The sequence below is a fragment of the Poecile atricapillus genome, chromosome 2, assembly GCF_030490865.1.
Source record: "Poecile atricapillus isolate bPoeAtr1 chromosome 2, bPoeAtr1.hap1, whole genome shotgun sequence".
Lineage (NCBI taxonomy): Eukaryota > Metazoa > Chordata > Aves > Passeriformes > Paridae > Poecile > Poecile atricapillus.
Window position 1 is genome coordinate 14,340,828 of NC_081250.1, and position 20,207 is coordinate 14,361,034.

General features: G+C 39.9%; 1 protein-coding gene across 5 annotated transcripts in view; it reads left to right on the plus strand.

Annotated features, from left to right (window-relative positions):
- Positions 1-20,207, plus strand: part of NRP1 (neuropilin 1) — a 115,407-nt gene that overhangs the window by 42,424 nt on the left and 52,776 nt on the right. For all 5 annotated transcript variants that reach the window (XM_058830871.1, XM_058830874.1, XM_058830875.1 and 2 more), the window contains exons 4-6: positions 6,244-6,425; positions 10,908-11,135; positions 18,644-18,799. In XM_058830871.1, coding sequence (XP_058686854.1) covers positions 6,244-6,425; positions 10,908-11,135; positions 18,644-18,799 — 566 coding nt within the window. The remainder of the gene's footprint in view (positions 1-6,243; positions 6,426-10,907; positions 11,136-18,643; positions 18,800-20,207) is intronic.

Sequence of the window (20,207 nt, forward strand, 5' to 3'; positions counted from 1 at the left end):
TCTTAATGGAGACCCACTGTCACTTAATGGCATTAGTAAATTTCTGAACAGTAGCCAAATCCCAATGGCCTTATTCCCAGAAATCTCTTAGGTTGACAGGACCTTTGTATGAATAACTCCAGTGAATTTTGGCCCTGGGTGAACACCATAAAAACACCAGCTCACAAAAGACCAATGGAAACAAAGGCCCCCCAAACTGAGAATAAATTACAAATCATTAATCGATTGCAAATTGTGCATTTAAATATCCTGCACTTTGGAGAACTCTGGGATTTAGATGATATGTTGTCTCCCTCAGGGAGCCGCATCTGCACTATGAATCCAGTACAAACAAAACCAGTTTAAAACCTCCTGCCATGGGCATTGACTCCCACCTTCCCTTCTCAGCGAGTTTGCACTGCCTGGCTCTTCCTAATTCAACCATACGTGTGTTTTTCCTTGGAGGAATGATCTGTTGGGCATTTTAAAAGGCAGGGAGGCAGGCAGGCAGGCAGGCAGGCAGGCAGGCAGGCAGGCAGGCAGGCAGGAAGGAAGGCAGGAAGGAAGGCAGGAAGGAAGGCAGGAAGGCAGGAAGGCAGGGAGGGAGGCAGGAAGGCAGGGAGGCAGGGAGGGAGGCAGGAAGGCAGGAAGGCAGGCAGGCAGGCAGGCAGGAAGGCAGGAAGGCAGGAAGGAAGGCAGGAAGGAAGGCAGGAAGGCAGGAAGGAAGGCAGGAAGGCAGGAAGGCAGGAAGGCAGGCAGGAAGGCAGGCAGGAAGGCAGGCAGGAAGGCAGGAAGGCAGGAAGGCAGGAAGGCAGGAAGGCAGGAAGGAAGGAAGGAAGGAAGGAAGGAAGGAAGGAAGGAAGGAAGGAAGGAAGGAAGGAAGGAAGGAAGGAAGGAAGGAAGGAAGGAAGGAAGGAAGGAAGGAAGGAAGGAAGGAAGGAAGGAAGGAAGGAAGGAAGGAAGGAAGGAAGGAAGGAAGGAAGGGAGGGAGGGAGGGAGGGAGGGAGGGAGGGAGGGAGGGAGGGAGGGAGGGAGGGAGGGAGGGAGGGAGGGAGGGAGGGAGGGAGGGAGGGAGGGAGGGAGGGAGGGAGGGAGGGAGGGAGGGAGGGAATCAGGGAGTATTTGTGCCCTGCTTAGACTTGTTGAGGACACAGCAGTCACTCACAGAGTCACTCTGAGAGCTCACGCTGCTTTCACCTCCATCAAGGTGTCTTGTGAGGCCCACGTGTGAGGAATTAAGTCCCCTTGGTGCATAAACCTGGCAGTCCCAGTTACAGGGAAGGCTGGTGTGTCTTCAAAGGATGGGTCAGTCCCCCAGTGCCCATGGGATGGGTTACCTTACAGGAGGCCCTGGAGTCTGGTCAGGCTGCAGAGAGGAGGCTCAAATGAAGAAGAATGCAACAGATGCTGAGATTACAGGCAGAAAATCAGCCTGTTCAGTGCTGCACCTAATTTTTTTTTTATTTTTAATGTAATGTACTTCTTTTTCTTGTTGCTAATAAACTGGGATTGGAGTTGGTGTCCCTTGAGTGCCTACAGCTTTTAAGCTTTTAGCTCTGGGATACAGATTGCCTTGTGCCACAAGCACTGCAGTAAATCCCACACCTCTAACCCTCAGTAACTAATGGGGCACAAAGCCACAGTGCAGAACAACTTGAAGCTCTTTATTTAGATTTCTTCTTGTGATGCCTTCTGTTCAACTAAAGTGGAGACTTGTGAGGAATAAAAAAAAAATAAATCTTTGTAAAATAAAGGCAAAAGAAAGATACACACTAAGAAGAAAATTTTCAGAACCAAAGATAGTCTGACCAGGGTGGATAATTCACGTCAGGGAGAAATTTAGCAGCTTGGTTGGATGTGGAATCAGAGTAAAAAAATAAAGAGAGACCTGAACATTTTATTCATCCTAACAGGTGAATAGCCAAAGTGTTCATAACAACCATATAGATCAGAGTAGGCTACAGGAAAAATATGACATACTTGGATGTAAATTATAATTGTATATACTTCACTGATTGTTTCATAAGATTAAATGGCAGATAGATGTCAGCTGAGATATTTCTTGAGAAGGAATTTTTTAAGGAAAAAGGCATAAGATCTCACTGCCCGGGTAATAGGCAAATGTGTAGAAGCAGATTGTAGCTTGGCAGAATGGCTGGCTTCAGCAGCAGGCAGAGCTTTCCAGCACTTGCATCTCACTTCCTGCAGCACAACATGCAATGGTGCATTTCAGGGGTCTCCATTTTCAGAACTGAACCCCAGTGTAAGCACTGTTATCATTTACCAGAAACTGGTACTAGAAAATTCATCAAAATTTGAATTCTGCAGCTCTTTATATTTTTCATTGCCCAGGGCTAATTTTATAGGTATTTTTTGGCCTTTTCCTCAAAACCATAACTTACACTTTCCATAAAAAAACATGTTTTTGCAATTCCTTAAAGAATTAGAGGAATTCTAGATTCCCTCATCTTTCCACAGGGAATCTCTCCCAGACATGGCTTTACTAAACCATAAAATTAGGAGCAACTAGTAATGGCCTGTTCAGGTACCAGCTGGGAGGAGCAGGAAGTGCATGTGAACTCTTGCACTGCTGTTCATCCATCCCCACCCAAAAACCACTCACTGGCCTTGCACACTACAGAGGGTGCAAACAGAAGTGGGATATCTGGAAAGACCCAGGAAAGCGAAAAAAAGGAATGCTTTTTGCATCATGGCAAAGCAGCTCCATGAACATACTCACTGGCTGTCCTCTCTTCTGGGCAGGCATCTCCTATTTTCACATCTGAACTCATGTTCTAGTCTTTCACCCAAAACTACACTCCATGGTTAGCGCCATGTTTATATTTACATTTCTCTGCCATAAGCCCTAAAGGACTATAAAATTACAAGAAATATTTGCCACACCATTGACAGCAGTAACTGAGTGAAGAATTGCCAAATGGGAAATCCAAATTTGCAAACTCAGTATTCTGGGCTGTGTGCCAAGTCTGTCTGGGTGCTGTGGAGGTGAAACATTCAGTCTTCTCACAGGGATGCCAATGTGCCAACTGTATCCCTGGCACAGTTCTGACAAACTTATGGAAAAGAACTGCTACCAAGTCCAGAGGGACATGCAAGCTGCTTTCTGAGCTTCCTTGGCAGCAACTCCATTTCCAAGTTGTGACTGTACTTTCTCCTATTTACAAGACCAGTTGTTTGTGATATGCTGTGGTCTCTGGTAGGATTTTGAAAAGTGCAAAAATGACAGCAAGATGTTGGTTTCCAAGTATAAACTAGTAAAATCCACAGTAATTTTATTTCTCTAAGAAAAAAGTAATATAGATACTCATTTACTGCAGCCCAGATATCATATGTTGCCACCAGTGTGGGAGAATCCAAATCCATTTGTTAGCACCAAATGAAAAACATGATCATTAGAATATGAAGGTTGTGGGGCTGATCTCTAAAGCTTCCTCTTTTCAAATTGTACTTCTTACCCGTTGTCTCACAGCTAAACTTCTTCTCTGTCAGTAATTTTTCAAAATGAAAGAAAAAAATAATAAAATCTTCCAATCTTCCATGGGGCTGCATGACCTCTAACTTGAAAAAATCCATTAGAAGAAAGCCTTTTAGTAACCAAATTGTGTCATTTACAACTGCACAGCAGCCAGGAAGAGCACCATAAATTACCATTCTGTAACTACAAGGGACAAGGGAAAGTGTGGGCAGACTATTGCTATAAATGAGGAAAACTAGTAGAGTGACAGAATTTAATTTGAATGGGGCTTTTTTTTTGCCTAATTTGCTTCATATAATAACAAAATTGGTACTTCCAGGTTAGTTATTTTTTGGCTGTGGAAGACTTAGCAAGACCATATAACACTGTTTATTTTTAAGGTGTAGCAGAATAAAACCACTGAATCCAAGCCGTTTGAATTTTTTGTCTCCTTTATATGAAGGAAAAAAATAAAATTTGCATGGCATTTTAGTTAATTTAGTTAATTTCCTTCTCATACCATTTGAAATTTTGTCTACTGTTGAAGCTTGAGCAAAGAATGGTGCCTGGGAAAGTGGTGAAATAATGTCACCATGGGATAAATGGAGCAAAGGCTGTAACTCAGATGCTGTGGGTTTATGTGGTTACTCTTTCTTTTTAACAAGCAGTTGATTATTTGGAGAAAGGTTGTCTTGTTAAAAATTCTCAATATATATTTTTTTCCTAAAATCTAAAAACTAGTAGCATGTATCCCTGAGTACTTTCAATTGGTTTTGCAGGGAACCTAGAACTGGCATTTTTAAGGATATTTTTGAGAAAGGAAAATAAAAAACAAACCAGACAAAACCTCAACAATTCTGAGGTCTCTTTACAACTACTCTCCTGACTTTCAAATCCTTCTATACACATATCATAAAGATATTATAGAAAGAACAGAAGTCTAATTTTAAAAACTACAGGCTACTTAAGTATCTGTAAAATTATCTCAGAAATGCATGTTTCCGCTTTGTAATTCCACCAGTCTGCACTGGGACAGGGAAGCCAGTGAGCTGAGCAATTGCTACTAGAAAAATCAAATACATAAGAAGAAATGCAGTTAACACAATATTTCACATATGTTAATGCTTACAGTTCCATCAGTGTCAGCTTTATTTTCTATTTGATATACACCAAAGCTGGCACACAATTTTAACTGATGAGGTAATGTCATTTTTAATTTAAGGAGCCTTAAGCTGTCCACTTTAACTAGTGATATCATCTTTGCAGCTGTCTCACAGGACTTCATGTAAACATAAGTAATGTGCCCTGGATGGTTTGGAGCAGAGTTGTTAAAAATGACATTGGTCGTCATGAAGACATTTTTTTTCCTTTGATCTCTTTAAAAATGCCAGACACACTTTATTGTCCTGTCATTTTTAGCTCTTCCTTGTATATTAATATGCTTGGAACATTTCAGTGAACATAACAGTAGAATATAAAGGTCTAAACAAATTAATGGCAACATTTTAATGTCAGTCGTAGTAAGATAATGAAAAGTAAATGAGATTGTCTGGCTAACAGCAACTTGTTAAATGAAAGGGCAGCGTGGCTGAGACACAGACTCAGGGCAGGGAAAAGCCTTTTGCTGCTGTTTGAGAGTCACAGGACACAACTCAAGCTCCAAATGCCACCACCTTCTAGGAGAAGATTAAACTGATTATACAGATTTGGTCTGATCCTCCTTCCTGTCTGGGGTCAAGTGAAATCATCTGCTAATAAAACTTAAGAACAGACCTGAATCTGCACCTGCAGCTTCCCCGCCATGACTTTCATTCTCGCTTGTATTCCCTGGGCTGGTTCAGCACCACCAGCTTGCTGGGCTTGCTCTCCTCAGCCCCTGAGCACCAAATCTGTCAGAGCAGACCCTGCACGTTGCCATCTCTGGTGACAGGGCTGAGGAGCCCTTACGTGTTGCTCACAGGCAAACTGCTAATACCATCATTATTTGGATATTACATGATTTTCCTTATACAGTCTTAGCTTTGATGCAAATAATCACAGAGGTTTTAGCCCATTCTGTCTAGGAATCACATGCTGTACAAATATGAATGTTGTAATGTGCATTTCTTGATTCAAATACCTAAATAAAGGTGATTTGTATTGAAACAATTTTTGTCTGAGAAAAATCAAGTGCTGTGACTGACTTGTGGATTTTGTGATGTGCTCCAAACTATTTGTCCAGATAATAAGGAAAATAACAGATTTTTCTACCGCTGATCTGCAACATGATGGAGTTTTGAACAAAATCTAATGTTTAGGGATTTATTTATTATTCTGTGGACATATGTTTGGAGGACAGCATATGGAAATCAAAGTATTGTTCATAAAGAGCTACAGCCAAAAAGATATTTTTGAATTCATAACAGAACTTCACAGTTTGAAAAGAATGCTATGCATTATGTATTGATAACAACACTACACAGACAAAGGAACACAATTTAATAATACAGAATTGTGCTCGTGAGATTTCCTTTTTTTTTTTTTTTTGTTAATTGGTTACTTTAGCTGACATTGTCTGCAAGCATAATGGACACCATTCTTCCTAATAGTTCCATGTTGCCAGATGATGTCTACAGACATAATGTAGTCCATTTTAATTATTTCATTTTGCTTACATCTTTCAGCATAATGCATTTTCCAAGCAAGCTAGCATTTTTCTTGATTATCTATGTTGTGTTATGGTTTCTAAATTAATTAGGTCTCCTTCTTTCCTGGAAGTTAAAAGTTTCTTCCTTCCATTTATCTACCAGGTATGATTATGTTGAAGTGATTGATGGAGATAATGCTGAAGGACGCTTATGGGGAAAGTACTGTGGAAAAATTGCTCCCCCTCCTTTAGTGTCTTCAGGACCATATCTTTTTATTAAATTTGTTTCCGACTATGAGACACATGGAGCAGGATTTTCTATCCGTTATGAAGTTTTCAAAAGAGGTGAGAAACAATTCATTGTTACATAGTTCATAACCTGTGATTTTTACTTCCATCAGAAAGTTCACCATAATTCTTTGGAATGGGGAAAATGCATGAAAATGCTTGAAAGAGAAAATCTTATTACCCTAGTCATTCCAAGGTGGGGTTTGTATTCAGTGGGTGTAAATCATCATGAATCCAGTGGGTCAGCTGTGTCTGAGGGTTGACTCCTCTGCATGAAATATGGTAGTTTTCGTCAGCTGTTTGTTTCAACCATCTTAAAACCATTAGCTTTATTGCTTTCCTTTTTTTTTTTTTTTAATAATAATTACTGTGTGATTTACAATGTTAATGCCTCAACCGCACTGCAACCTTCTGAGTCCCTGGCTTATTTTGGTTAGTGTTTTGCTCTTTGCTCCCAAGAGATGGCTGTGGGCTCGGAAAGGACCCGAGTACACATGGGCAGCAGATGATGTTGCTGCTGCTTTAACAAATCATGTTTGGGAGGCAAAGGAGAGAAGCAGCTCACACTGATCACAGTCATGACCTGTTGGGTGTTCATGCCAGGAGTTAGTGCCAGTGAGCACAATTAGCTTTATGGGGCACAGAGAAAGCCCAGAGAAACAGAGAGTGCAGGATTAACCAGAGAGACACTCCCTCTTTTATAACACTCTTCTCGAGTCAATAGCTTAGAAGGGCTGTAAGGTCACTTTTTTTTGCATACATCTTCCCTATAGCTGGATGGACATTAATAACTTATATGTTCCATTCATGGAGAATACAGGACCAAAACTCATAATATATAAAAATATAATAACATTCATTTTATAGAAAAAAAAATTGACTTCAACATCAATGTTTAGCGACATATTCACAAAAGCAGCTCAAAACTTCGAATTTCCAATGCACACCACTCCCAGTCAGTGCCCCATTTTCAGAACCAGTCCAAGTCCCTTTTATGCACCTAAACCAAAGCCAGATTTTCAGCTGTGTTCAGAGCGCACTCTTGGTGGCAGCTGTACTGCTAATGAGGAGAAGCACAGTAGTGAAGTCTCTTTTCTATTGCTATTGCTGCTCTGCACAGTGCTAATTGGGGCCACAGACCTCTTGTTCACCATCTTCCCCGTCTGTAAATCCACTCTTGACTCCCAGAAATTCTTTTGCTGACCTTCAGGGTCACATTTTTTGAAAGAATTCAGCATCCAAATGACACCAAACTTTCCTAAAGAAAAAATTTCTATTTATTTTGATGTTCTTAGGAGTCTAAACTCTTGAAAATGTGTTCTAATGTTTCTCAGTGCTTATGTATGCAGTACCATCTTTCATAAAGAACAAGGCTGAAACACAAGAAGAGGTGAAAGAATGATCTGTGAAACAATCTATTTTAGTAACTGAACCCTTTTAAGAAAAAGGTTTTATTTATTTCCTAACAGTATGGTGACAACTCAGAACTCTGATGGGAACATTGTGTTTATTTCCTTGTGTGGTCATTTACATGTCTCAAAGATACACATTAACCATGTTAAGATGGCATTATGAATGAGATTTTACACACATGGAAGTCAGGAAACTCAAAATTATGGCTCCCAGAGCAACTTTAGCTCCAGTTCATTCCACATAAACTGTATATTAAGGCAGGACAGTTATCACCATGCAGTGTTAGAAAATGCCATGTGTACACAAAGGATACAAATTATCATTGCTGTGGGAACACAGCTCTATTTAACTTCTGAGAAAATGCATATACGCTATACCAGTTTTGCATTTTATTATCTGTGCCAAATAAAGCAGTTCACCCTTTTGCACAGGTGAAGCTCAGCTGCTCACACCGGAAAAATATGTCTGGTTTAGCATATTCACAACTTATAATTTCCCAGGTATGGGAAGAATGATGCCAAGCCCATGGTCCTGCGGTGCTGAGCTGAAGGCTGAGCCTCATTCCAGTGCAGTATATTTTTGCCCCTTACTCTTTACTTCTCGTTCAGCTCCATGGCCAGAGAGATACTGAAGAAGTTGTAGTCAGGACTAAAACATGAAACACATTTTGCCCAACACTTAGCCCACATGAAATGTTCATCATTTTGGCTTGGGCAGACGTTCTATTTTAGGGTGGATGAGTGACGTATTCGCTAGAAAAGGATCTACACAGTTCACATTCAACTTTCCTAACTTTAGTCAACTAAATTTATGGTGTAAACTGAAAGAAAAGAAAGTGTCAACCAAGAAGGCAAATGATTTTTTGGCTCACTGACACCCACAGATAGCAGATTAAATTATCCCCGATGTCATCTATTTTCCTTTGCTCTCTCTGTTGCCTCCTCTCTGCCTTTCCTTCAGTTCAGATCTCTTCCTTTGTTTCATACACACGTACACATGTAGTTTTTCCACCTCAGAAGTATCTACTTTTGGTATCTCCACTGGAACCTTTTCTGCCAGTTTTCCATGCACATTGTCCCATGGAGTTCCTCATAGCCTCAGTAATCCCTGCAGCTGCTTCACAGTGTCAGTAAAGGGTCAAAATCTTTGGAGGGCATTTTAGTGAGACAGCTCCCCTGAAAACAGTTTCTGTTTCTTGCACCAGATTGACTCAAACATGTTTAAAATAAAGCAAGCTGGCATCAGGATACCATGTGTGAGTATAAGGAGACTGACGATTGCACACACTCAGAGCCAAGATCTGGCTGTATTTAATAAAGTAATAATGATCCTGGCTTACATTTTATATTGCATCTTTTATTGGATTCCAAGAGGAGTACAGAGCACTTTAGACTATGAATGGCATAGCAAAGCTATTTTATCCTGGAACAGCAGCTACTGGTGGGAGTGAGGAGCAACAGCCAGAATATAACCCTCCCCTACACGACAAGGAGACAAGGGAATGACAGGGAGAGAAGAGGAATATTCGACTAATGTGTAAGGGGGTGATTTAATTACAGGCAAAATGTAATTTCCCAAATTAGAATGGGTCGGGTTACACGAGCATCAATATTCACATCTTCCAAAATATGCCATGAAGTGTTCTGAATATTGATGTGATAGTTCAAGAATTTCCTCTCAGTGTCTGTTGAAGGGCAAGAATACCTGAACTGAGTAAATTCATTCAGACCTCTCTCTTGTGAGCTGAATTTAGCTGGGAGGTGGCCAGATCTGTGGGGGGTAATATGCTTGGCACATTCACAATGAAAACATTTTCTATAGTGAAATAAGAGTATTCATATATGCAACAAGCCAGACTGTTTTCCTTCAATGATCTGTGTTAGGCATTGGAAATCCTCTAAGGCTCCTGACTACAGTCTCTAAGGATGCTGGGCATCCTCATCCAGACTGGGGCCTCACACACGTCATCCTCCAGCACAGACCTGCCTGTTGCAGCCAAGCTGTGCTCTCCATGTCCTTCCTCTCCCCCAGTCTGAGCACCTTCATTTAGGTCATCCCACCCAAACTCCCCAGGCCAGCTGATATCCACCAATGCCCCAAGTCCTGTAAATCACTCTATTAAATTTGGAGTGTCAAAAGGCAGAGGGGGGTGTACCTTTGCCAACCTTGTGGGAAGATGTGTGGGCAGTGCCTGCAGCTGACTTCTGAGCATACCTGCAGGTGTGGGATCCAGAGAGAGGATTCCAGAGAGACCTAAATAAAGGAGAAATGAGATCCCTCAACAAGAGAGAAATTCCAGTTTGTCCCCTGTATTCACAAAGGCAAATCCAGTGACCTGGCCTTTTATATCCTTACATCTTTACTATCACTTTTCTGCTCCACCAACAGCACTGTTTGGAGCATCCCATTATGCCATAGTGGGAACATCAGGGAAAGCTGGTGTGTCAACATTGACATTAGGTGACTTCTAGCAACACTGCCTATAATCACACAGTTTATCATGCCCACACTAACAGCAACATTTTACTGGTGCACCTGTGTCAACACCACTCAGAATGAGTCACTCACCCTCAGTACATGTACGAATTACCTTTCACATTTAGTTTGTCAAGGAGGCATAGGTCACATCTGGCAGAGTTACTGAGTCAGTGCTCCAGGAATCTGAAACCACTACTCCCTCTACTGAATTCACTCACCCGCTTTTGTAGAAAATTCTATTTCACCAATAAAAGCCTGTCAGCCATAAGATTTAAAGATTTGAGCTTGAAGGGGCTATAATTATTTCTCTAGGGCTCTGTCGAGATTTCTGCAGCTTACACTTTCATTGTTCCCACATGACTTTGTATTTGTCATAATTTTTTCTAGAGCTGGTACAAGTTTTCATATTGTTCCATACAAATTGAGAATTGAAGATCAGACAGTATATGCGAATTGGGCTTTAAATGACTGACTATCAATAATAGGAACAAGCTGGCTGAATGATTAATGCAGCGATTAAAATGAGGTGTTTCATTGAAAAGCCACCTTTGCTGCTGGAGAGACAATACAACCTAATTTGTTTTCCAACTAACTGCTTTGCTCAGTAGCACAGTGTTAACCCAGTTGATTTTTCTCCTTCTCCTACAGGACCTGAATGTTCCAGAAACTTTACTTCATCAAGTGGAGTGATAAAGTCCCCTGGATTCCCTGAAAAATATCCCAATAGCCTTGAATGCACTTACATTATCTTTGCACCAAAGATGTCAGAGATTATACTGGAATTTGAAAGCTTTGAGCTAGAACCTGATTCAAATACTCCAGGGGGAGCATTCTGTCGCTATGACCGATTGGAAATCTGGGATGGATTCCCTGATGGTAAGAGAAAAATGGACTTTAATATGCATAACCATTACTGTGTAGTGGCCTGCAGAAGGCATATTCCCATTTTTTAAACTGTCATGCTAGAGAGATCCTTACTTGATTTATGTGAAGTGAGTTGAATTAAAAAGAAATGGAGAAAATGCTCTGTAAATTCATTCAGTAAAGCATATCATAGTGTGAATGATTTTTTTTTTTTTATGAAATATGTTCAATTTTAACAGTTGGCTTAGAGGAAACCTCTGTGTTCAGTGGTAATATGTGAGGAACCTGCTACACTAAAATAAATTAAATGTGAAGCCTTATAATTAGTCTCCTAATTTTCACAGCTAACCCATGAGCATAGTCCAGACATTTCCAAAAAATCGCAGAAACTGGACTTCAGATACTGACCCTCTGACTTGCAGAAGAACTGTATTACAGACCAGCTGCCAAAGCAGAGTATTTCTTTGCCAGAAAAAATGTGGTGTCCATGCAGTTGAAATCATGGTGACTAAACAATTACCCAGGTCAGTAAACAGCCACTGAGCTATTCATTCAGATGGCTTCAGTGACTGGGCACTGCAGGGTTCTCCACTATATTGCTCTCTCTTCCAGCAGTTTAAGCAAATCCAAAGGTTTTATCTTAATTTGTTAATTTATAATCTCTGATTAGATGGCCTCATGTGTCAGGGTGGGTGTGTTGGGTACCCTTCTGGAACATCTCTGCCATCTCAGTAATTTTCCACTTAGTTGTTGACCTCACTTGACCTTGTGCACATTCACTAAGTGCATAGCTAGATATTAGCTAACCCTATAGAGCCAGAGAGACTCAATTCACCCTCTGCCCAACCCCATATCCCTGCTTTACACTGAGGCTGACAAATAAAATAGCTGCATGATTTCTCTATGTTTTTCATGTACAATCTTGGGTCTGCAAGGTTCAAATCTCCCTTAAACAGGGCAGGTACCAGTTCTCCAAGGACCCAGAGCCAAAGGCTGCAGCTCCAGCCTCAAAGGGATTGTTCCAGCTGAATGCCCAACCTTCAGGGTGCCCAAATGCCTATATGAGCTGTGGAAACAGCTGTGTAAAGCTGATTATTAGTGATGCCTTTTTCACTGTTTCTGTGTTTGGCATAAGCTGATGAAGAGAAGCATCTTGAAGCTGTCCTTTTTCTTAATTTTTAATTTGTAGCAAAATTCAGTGACTGAAGATTTATGCTGTTTGTGTTGGGCACTAATTACAACTATTTCAGTTTTCCACTTGTGTGATAACTCATATTAATAGATTTTTTGTTTGTTTTAAGAACAGCAGTGGCAGTTTCTACAAACTGCTAATCCTACATTAATATTTTATTTAAATGAAAATATATAACTTAAGAAATGTATTTTAATAACGCATTAAAACTTGCCCGTTTTCCTAAATAAATTCTCAATATAATTTTACTTAAAGCTTCCATTGATGCTGCAGGAAATATATGTCTTTTAACATATATTTTCTCTTTTTTTTGTTTTTATTTTATGCTTAATGGGTTTATCATGGCTTTTTTTAATCCACTTCAATAAAGAGTGAAGAAAGACTCATAACAGTAGCTAAAAAACTATTTAGTATTTAATGCCTCAACTAGGAAAACAATATTTTAACAGTACAATAATGATGTCTGGAACATTTAATAATAGGTTTATTTGTATATAGGCCAAATTTGTCCTGTAAAGCTTGCATTTAAACTGATATTTGAAAAGATGATACAGTAAATTAATTAATGTGTAATATAACCAAAAAGAAATGCATTATTTTCAGTGTAGAGGGTTTCAAAGCAGTAATTTCCTGGTTCAAGAAAGTGGCTGAGCCTTACTGATGACCAATTATCAAGAGGCATTATCAGCCTTCCACAAACTGTCTCACAAACTCTCTACACTCAAAATGATCCTGGCATCCACTAAGGATACTTGTATGCTTACTTGTAAATATTCTACAGAATTTTCAGGCTGGAAAAATGTTTTCTTAGATACCAACTGTTGAAGGTTGCAGCAGTTGTAGGAAAATGTAGGACGAACCTCAGCCAGCAGTCAGTCTCTCTCGTTTAAGTTAACACTACAAAGAAAGATGGAACGTGGTTGCTTTTCTATAAATGCATTGCAGTATTAATTCCTGGGAGAGAGAACTATTTCAACTGAAGAGCAAAGCTGTCACAGGAAATCACTGGTACAACCTGGCCATCAAATGGAGATAGAGAATGTCTGGATACTGGAGAATATAGAGAGAGAGTATCTGGGGGAAAAAAATCTCATTTGCATCCACATGGAAATAGTAAATTTCTACACAGTGGTGAATTAGAGAGTATGGCTCCCTTTGATGAAGGGAGACTCCCCCAGGATGAGTCTTTGAGCCATTTGTCCATTTCCCTTTAGTCTGTGCAAAAATATTCTACACTATTAACTGGGAACATGGGTATGGTCATGTGCACTTCTAATTTGCTGGTGTACTCCCTTGCACAGTTTTAGCACACATCAATTTGCACTTTCCCAAGAAATTCCTAAGCATGATTTGGAGGACAGTGAAAGCCAGGGATCACTCTCAACAGGCAAGTTGGACATGGCCAGCCAGATTCAGAGGGAAGAGCCACATAGGGCAATCTGTGCCACACGTAGTCTGGTCCCAGGAGCAGCCCTTGGCTACTGGCTGCAGGTCCAGGGGGTGTCCCCTGGCCTGCTCTGTTTAGTGATATATCCATAGAAAAGGAAGTTCTTTTGCTTTGTTGTAATTCATTGCTGCTCACATGCCCAGTTGTGTTAAAGCTGCTGTTGCATTGATATAAATGTGGAAGAAGGATTTTTTAAATATGTGGAAAAAATGTATATCCTTCAATGCACCTCCCCTGCTCCACAGCAACACAGCTATGGTTTCCTGGGATGATGGCACTATTGTAATAGGAGAGAGAAAACATGTTTTTGGAAAATAGTTGTGGTCTCAAGCAGAGCAGAATTAGGTGGACAGCACCCAGAATGTGCATCTCTGGAGAACAGGCTCAGCATTTCAGCCAGGCACAGGAGTCCCTCTGTTCCCAGAAGGGAGCAGCATCCCACTCTGACCTGTCTCAACATCTACTTTAGAGCACAGTTAATGGACCTTTGGAGTTTCTTGTCTCATTGACTGTACTGGAAGCTATGAATCCCTAAGTCAGATGTAAACTTAAGATGTCTAAGTTAGAGCAGATGAAACCCAACATAAGTGGGAAATGTTTTCACTATAGAATTTGATAAGCTACCGTCACTAGAGATCAGCAGGAAATAAATTTGCTGTTTTATACAGTTGTGATTATTTTTTCCTTCCTTTCCCCAAGAAAAGCAAAAAATAAAGGGGAGAAATGTTCTTTGAAACAAATTTTCACAATGATGTTTAAAAGGATATGTCAAAGTCAGTAAGCTTCCATTTACATTTTACTTCTACGTAATTTCCATTTCAGTGATGGAAAACAATTTTCTGTTAGAGAGTTTGACAGCAACTGTAGCAGTCATTCAAAAAGACGTTAATCCTGAAATGCTCTGTCACAATCATGGAGTCCTCAGCCTACCTGGTTGTCCTTTCAGTGGATTGAAGCTGGCAAGTGCTGAGTATTTGCTACTTGATTCTACAGAATACGTGCTTATCTTTGAAGCATGTGAACAGTTAGATTGACTTCAAAAGGAATTCACCAAGGACACTACAGGACTGAAGTTAAACAGTAGTATAAGTGCTCTGCTGTTTCAAGAAAGGAATGGTAGGCATTCAGGAATGCCTCAGACCTGGTATTTTGTTTTGTGAAAAAAACCCTTTTGAAGAATATCTGAGAACTACAGGTGCTTGTTGCAAATATTGTACAGAACAGGGACCATAGTTTGAAAGAGATAGCAGGTGGATTTAGAGCAGGAGAGCGAGTAGATCTCAGAATAGAAAGATGTGATTTTGCATGAATAAACTAGATACCAAAAATATCTTTGCCCAAGGCACAGATATATCTCAGCCAGCGTCTGCTGAGAACACTCCATTGATGACTTTGAAGAAAAATAGCCCACTCAAAACGAGGACTAGCTTTAGTGATGAATTGCACATATTCATCATGCAGCTCTCTTTGAAGCTCTATAGGCTGTCTACTAGGGCTCAAACGTAATTTAAAGAAGTTTACATATGGTTTGAGAACCACAGCCTAAGCATTGCTGCTTCAGTCAATACCACAAGAGCTTCCACTGAAGTACAGAGCAAAGCAGAATGCTTTACTGCAGTCATTAACATCAGTGCAAATGAAGGTTGCTATTAATCTAAGTGTGTTTCTCCTGTTGTGGCTGCTTTCTACACTCTTGTGAGAAGCCATTAAGATCTAAGAGCATACACAAGCTCGGTGTAGTTGACTACTGGAATGTGAAGATTGAATTAATTTTTCAGCTGTTTTTTCTTCCACATCCTAAATTGTGTGCAAATATTTTTTCAAAAAAAATCATAGAGATGTGAAAATACTGTCCACAACATACCTGCATACTTATAAAAAACAGCTTTAAAGTTAAATAGGTGGCTAGGTAATGTAGCATTTGTTTCAATATTTTAGAAGTCTGATATACCTTTTTTCTTTGCTTCTGTTTTTTTGGGAAGTTCTTAACCTAATTCCAAAAGCTAACATTTCAACTAGATGGGTAAAAGTGTATTTCAGTAAGTCTCAGAATTTCCTCATACCAATATTCTTTGTGCAGAAGGGCAAACAATAGTAAAGAAAAGAAGACTCAATAAGGATAAGGTTTCTGTTTAGTCTTGAACTACCAGCCACTTTCTATATATTCTGTGCTCCGATCTTCAAACCTTCAAAAATACTTATTAAGAACAATCAAGGATTTATTCAAGGTGTTGAATTAGATTCTGCATTTTGGGAAATGCATGCAAAATAGGTTTCTTAGTTGTCCCTCCATCTTTTAACCAGAAAGTTACTCAGTTTTCCACTGTATCATACTGTGCCCATGGAAAGAGGAGCCAAGGTCTCAGAAATTGCTACAGCATGGGCAGCCAGATGAGGTAGCTGGCTCACTGAAATGCCTTTGTTCTGCAGGTAGTGTAGAAGCATTCTGGAGTGAGGACATAATCCAAGTGTCTCACATTTGGAGTAGCCCTTCCTGGGGGATGCTGTCATAGTAACATAATGGTGCACAGTTAGAGGCTGGCCTAATGACTTTTCAGCACCTTCTGGCCTAAAATTCCCTTTTGGAACTCTAGGCAGTCTATCAGGAAATCCCACCTTGTTTCCTAAGAAATTGTCAGGAAGATGGTAAAAAAAAACAAACAGTGGCATAGTCTACCTGAACAGACAGCAGTCTCACCCCCTGAATGACTCCCCAGATGAGTCCTGCACTCATTTGAGCATTTATTTGATGTGGTGACACACAATGTATTTGATAATTTATTGTCATTCAAAAGTTTTCAAGACTTGAATGGAAAAAAAAACAAGAGAAGGGGGGAACTTTGTGTTAGCTATTTATGGAAGAAGGAGAATCTCTATTTCATCCAGTTGTGCTCAGATCAATATCATATTAGCTCAGCAGGGTAAGGTTTACATGTTGTGCAAAAAAAGTCAATACCTCTTTGTGTCATATTCTGCACATTTTTGGCATTTGCATCCACATAGCTAGCACAGGGAATAGTACTGTGACGGCAGGGCCAATCTGTTGAAGACTCAAATGCATAATCACTAAATATTTCTTAAAAATTATAAACCAGTGAGTCATGGGGAATCTTAAAGCCTGTCTGCTTTAAACAAAGTTCTCTTCTGTTTGTCGTTTCAAAGAGGCTTCCCTACAGGAAATGGGAGGAGGGAGGCTCAGAGGCTCCATAACATGGTAGCCTTACCCTTCTTATTTTCTTGCAATTCAGAGCACCATCAGCAGCTATAACCTTGAAAGCCATTCTGAGAAAAAGCAGGATCAGAGCTGTTTGCACACAGAAAATGCAAAATAAAACTGAAAAAAAAAACCAAAATCAAAAACCTGCAGCAACTGTAATGTGTGGGCATTATTTTGTGTTTTTAAAAAGCTGTTGATGGTAGCAGTCTAAAACAAACTTCTCTCTCTAAAAAATAAAACCATGAAACTTTAATGATTTCTAGGATGAAGAAGAATTCAACTCATATCCTCTATAGGATGTTTCATTCTATCAATGCTGCATTGATAAACCTTAGTGGAAAAAGTCTGAATTGGCAGGTATTTGAAATGCCATGAGATTGCCAAGGCAACTGAAGACTAACTGTGGCCATAATATGGATAGAAAAGGACATGCTGGCAGCAAGAGCTATAACATCTGAGCTCCCTCTTTCTGGCAACTCTAGGGCCTTACAGAAATGTGTAGCTTACATAATAAAGTTATTCCAAGCTGGAACTGTTTTACTTGTTGGAAAATGCCAATAAATGACTAGAAAATTATGTTAGCTGTAGATTTTCTTTGAACTGTGAATAATTAGGATATCTAAACATTTTATATTTTAAACTGAAAGTGTAATGGACTTCCTAGAGAAATGACAAGGTGTTAATTTAAGCCTGGAAACCAGTGGTGTAAGCATTAGAATGATGCTTCATGATTATTTTCATGATTGACTCCATGGGTGGGTTTTAGCATTATCTTTTCTTATTGTTTGTAAGCACAGATGTACCACCATTCCACAGCCTAGGGACCTATCTGTAGGGAATGCTCAAGTGCTAGAAGGCCACATATGTTGGTTGTGAATTGAGTAGCTTAATTAAGGAAAAAGATTATCTCACTGCACAGCAAATGCTGAAAAATACCAAAATCAGGTTTATACAGTATTAACATGAAGGGATATCGTGTGACAATGTGTGTGTGTGTGTTCTGTGACATGGAGATATACTTAAGAAATTCTTGCTCTTTTGAAAGGATTAGAATTTCACTCTTAAATTATTTTACTGTATTCTTTCATATTGACCATATGGGCAAAAGAACTATGGGCTCTGAAAGCCTAAGTTAAGGAGGATGAAGAGTCATTGGTCATAACTTCAATATGAGTCAAAAATGTTTTTCAGAGTTTGAGATGAAGTTAACAGATCATCTGCAGCATAGAGCATAAAACCTGGAAGGCACTGTTTGAACTCCTCACAGCATCTTGTGTACCAGGTTGGCAAATCAGGCCATTCAGTTGCTCTTGTCATAAATTGGTGCTTCAATCACACTTTGGAAAATACTTGTGGTGCTTCGTATGTGTAATTTTGTGCATCACTGCCCTCTCTGCACACTTTGAAGGATACTTTTTTGAATCTTGGTTCTGTACATTTTCAGAGGTTCATGGAGTGCTATCTTGAGCATTTTAGAAGTATGATTGCTAGGGTAGGATAAACAATTTATTGTTCATCGCTGAATTATTGATGGCATTGTTATTTTGAACTGTTACAGAGGTTCACCGTTTCCTGCTGAGGGACCGTCTTTGGGAGGATATTGTAGTGGCACCTATTGTTGTAGCAGCACTGGTAGTTTACTATTGTATGCTGTTTCTTTGCAGTTGGCCCACACATCGGGCGTTATTGTGGGCAAAACAACCCAGGACGTGTCCGGTCTTCAACAGGGATTCTTTCAATGGTATTTTACACCGACAGTGCAATAGCGAAGGAGGGCTTCTCAGCAAACTACAGTGTGTCACAGAGCAGTGTCTCAGAAGGTCAGTATTTATCTATCCCGCAGAGCTTCTTGGAAAATACTCTCTGTTATGTCTTCTTACACACCAGGTGTTGCCTGAAGCTTTAAAGAAAGCTTAAATAAATAAAATGGTGGAGAAGGATTGGGTCTGTTTTCTTTTTTTCTTTTTTTTTTCTTTTTTTTTTTTTTCAAGAACAGCTGCCCTTTGAAAAGTGCAAGAAGCAGAATTCTCCTCACAGTTTTATTCCACTGTATTGCCAGGAAGTTGGGATAATTATTGTGAAAAACTGTGCTGACCAAGGAAACGCAGGAATGCAGAGCAATTGAACACTTGCATTAAAACAATGAAACATGAACAATGAATGCACTATCCAAAGCCTTCTTTTATTACATGGAATAAGCTTTGATGATCGATTTCTTGAATAAAAGGAACCCATTTAATATATGTGCTCTTGTTAAACCATTTCATAAGCTATCTAAGCTTTGTTCTCTGTCTCGTATTTTTTTCTCAGTTGACTCATTTTCATGCTTACCCTTTGGACAGAGAATGAAACGAAGTGAGGGAAACAGGAAAATAATATGCTGTGTTACACCATGTCCTTGCAGATTTCATTGCTTTCCTCAGTGATAAAACACACACTTTATGTCAAACTCCCTCTCCTTTCTGTATCTTACTGAGATTTGAGCAGATTCACACAGATTTGATGTGCTTGTTTAATCAAAAAAGGGACAAAAGCAAAATGAATAAACAGAAAATTTAACTGTAACTCCCCATCTCTCCTGCCTTTTTAACAGCTTTCTTACACACAGGCAGGAACAGGCAATGGGGGACACACAGCTTCCCTGATGAGAAGCATTGTACCTTCAGCTAGTTTGGCTTCTCCTTACGTAGGTGCTGCTCCTCTCCCTTCATAACTAGCACAAGCAACTTGTGTCCCCATGTCCACCTCCACAGTCACCCCCCCAGGCTGTAGATGCACCCATCACACCGAAGTCAGAATTAATAACATCTGCTATGCCGAGATGCCTTCAGATTTTAAACACAGGACAACAGAACAGAAGCTAGTGTGTATGAAAACCCTTTTGGATGTCAAGAGGAAGCATTTCATATGCTGCAGGCTTAGAGAAGTGAGTGTCTCATTCAGTTTCAGCCATCCTTTCTTTTTGTGTTGTCTGGTCACCTCCACATGACAACCCAATCTACTTAGGTCAGACATGGGAGATGTCTCTAGAATTTACTTGTCCCTCTCAGTGGACTACAGGGAAAGCAAACATGTCTAAATCAAACTAGACACTTTTTAGGTCTTTTGATATTACTCCCACCTATCAGGTTTTGCATTCTTTGTAGCGGCTTATGGCTTTCCTTCAGATTTCAAGCAGAAGTTCTTTTCCTTTGAGTCTTACCCTAATGTAGTTCAGCTTCAGTACTT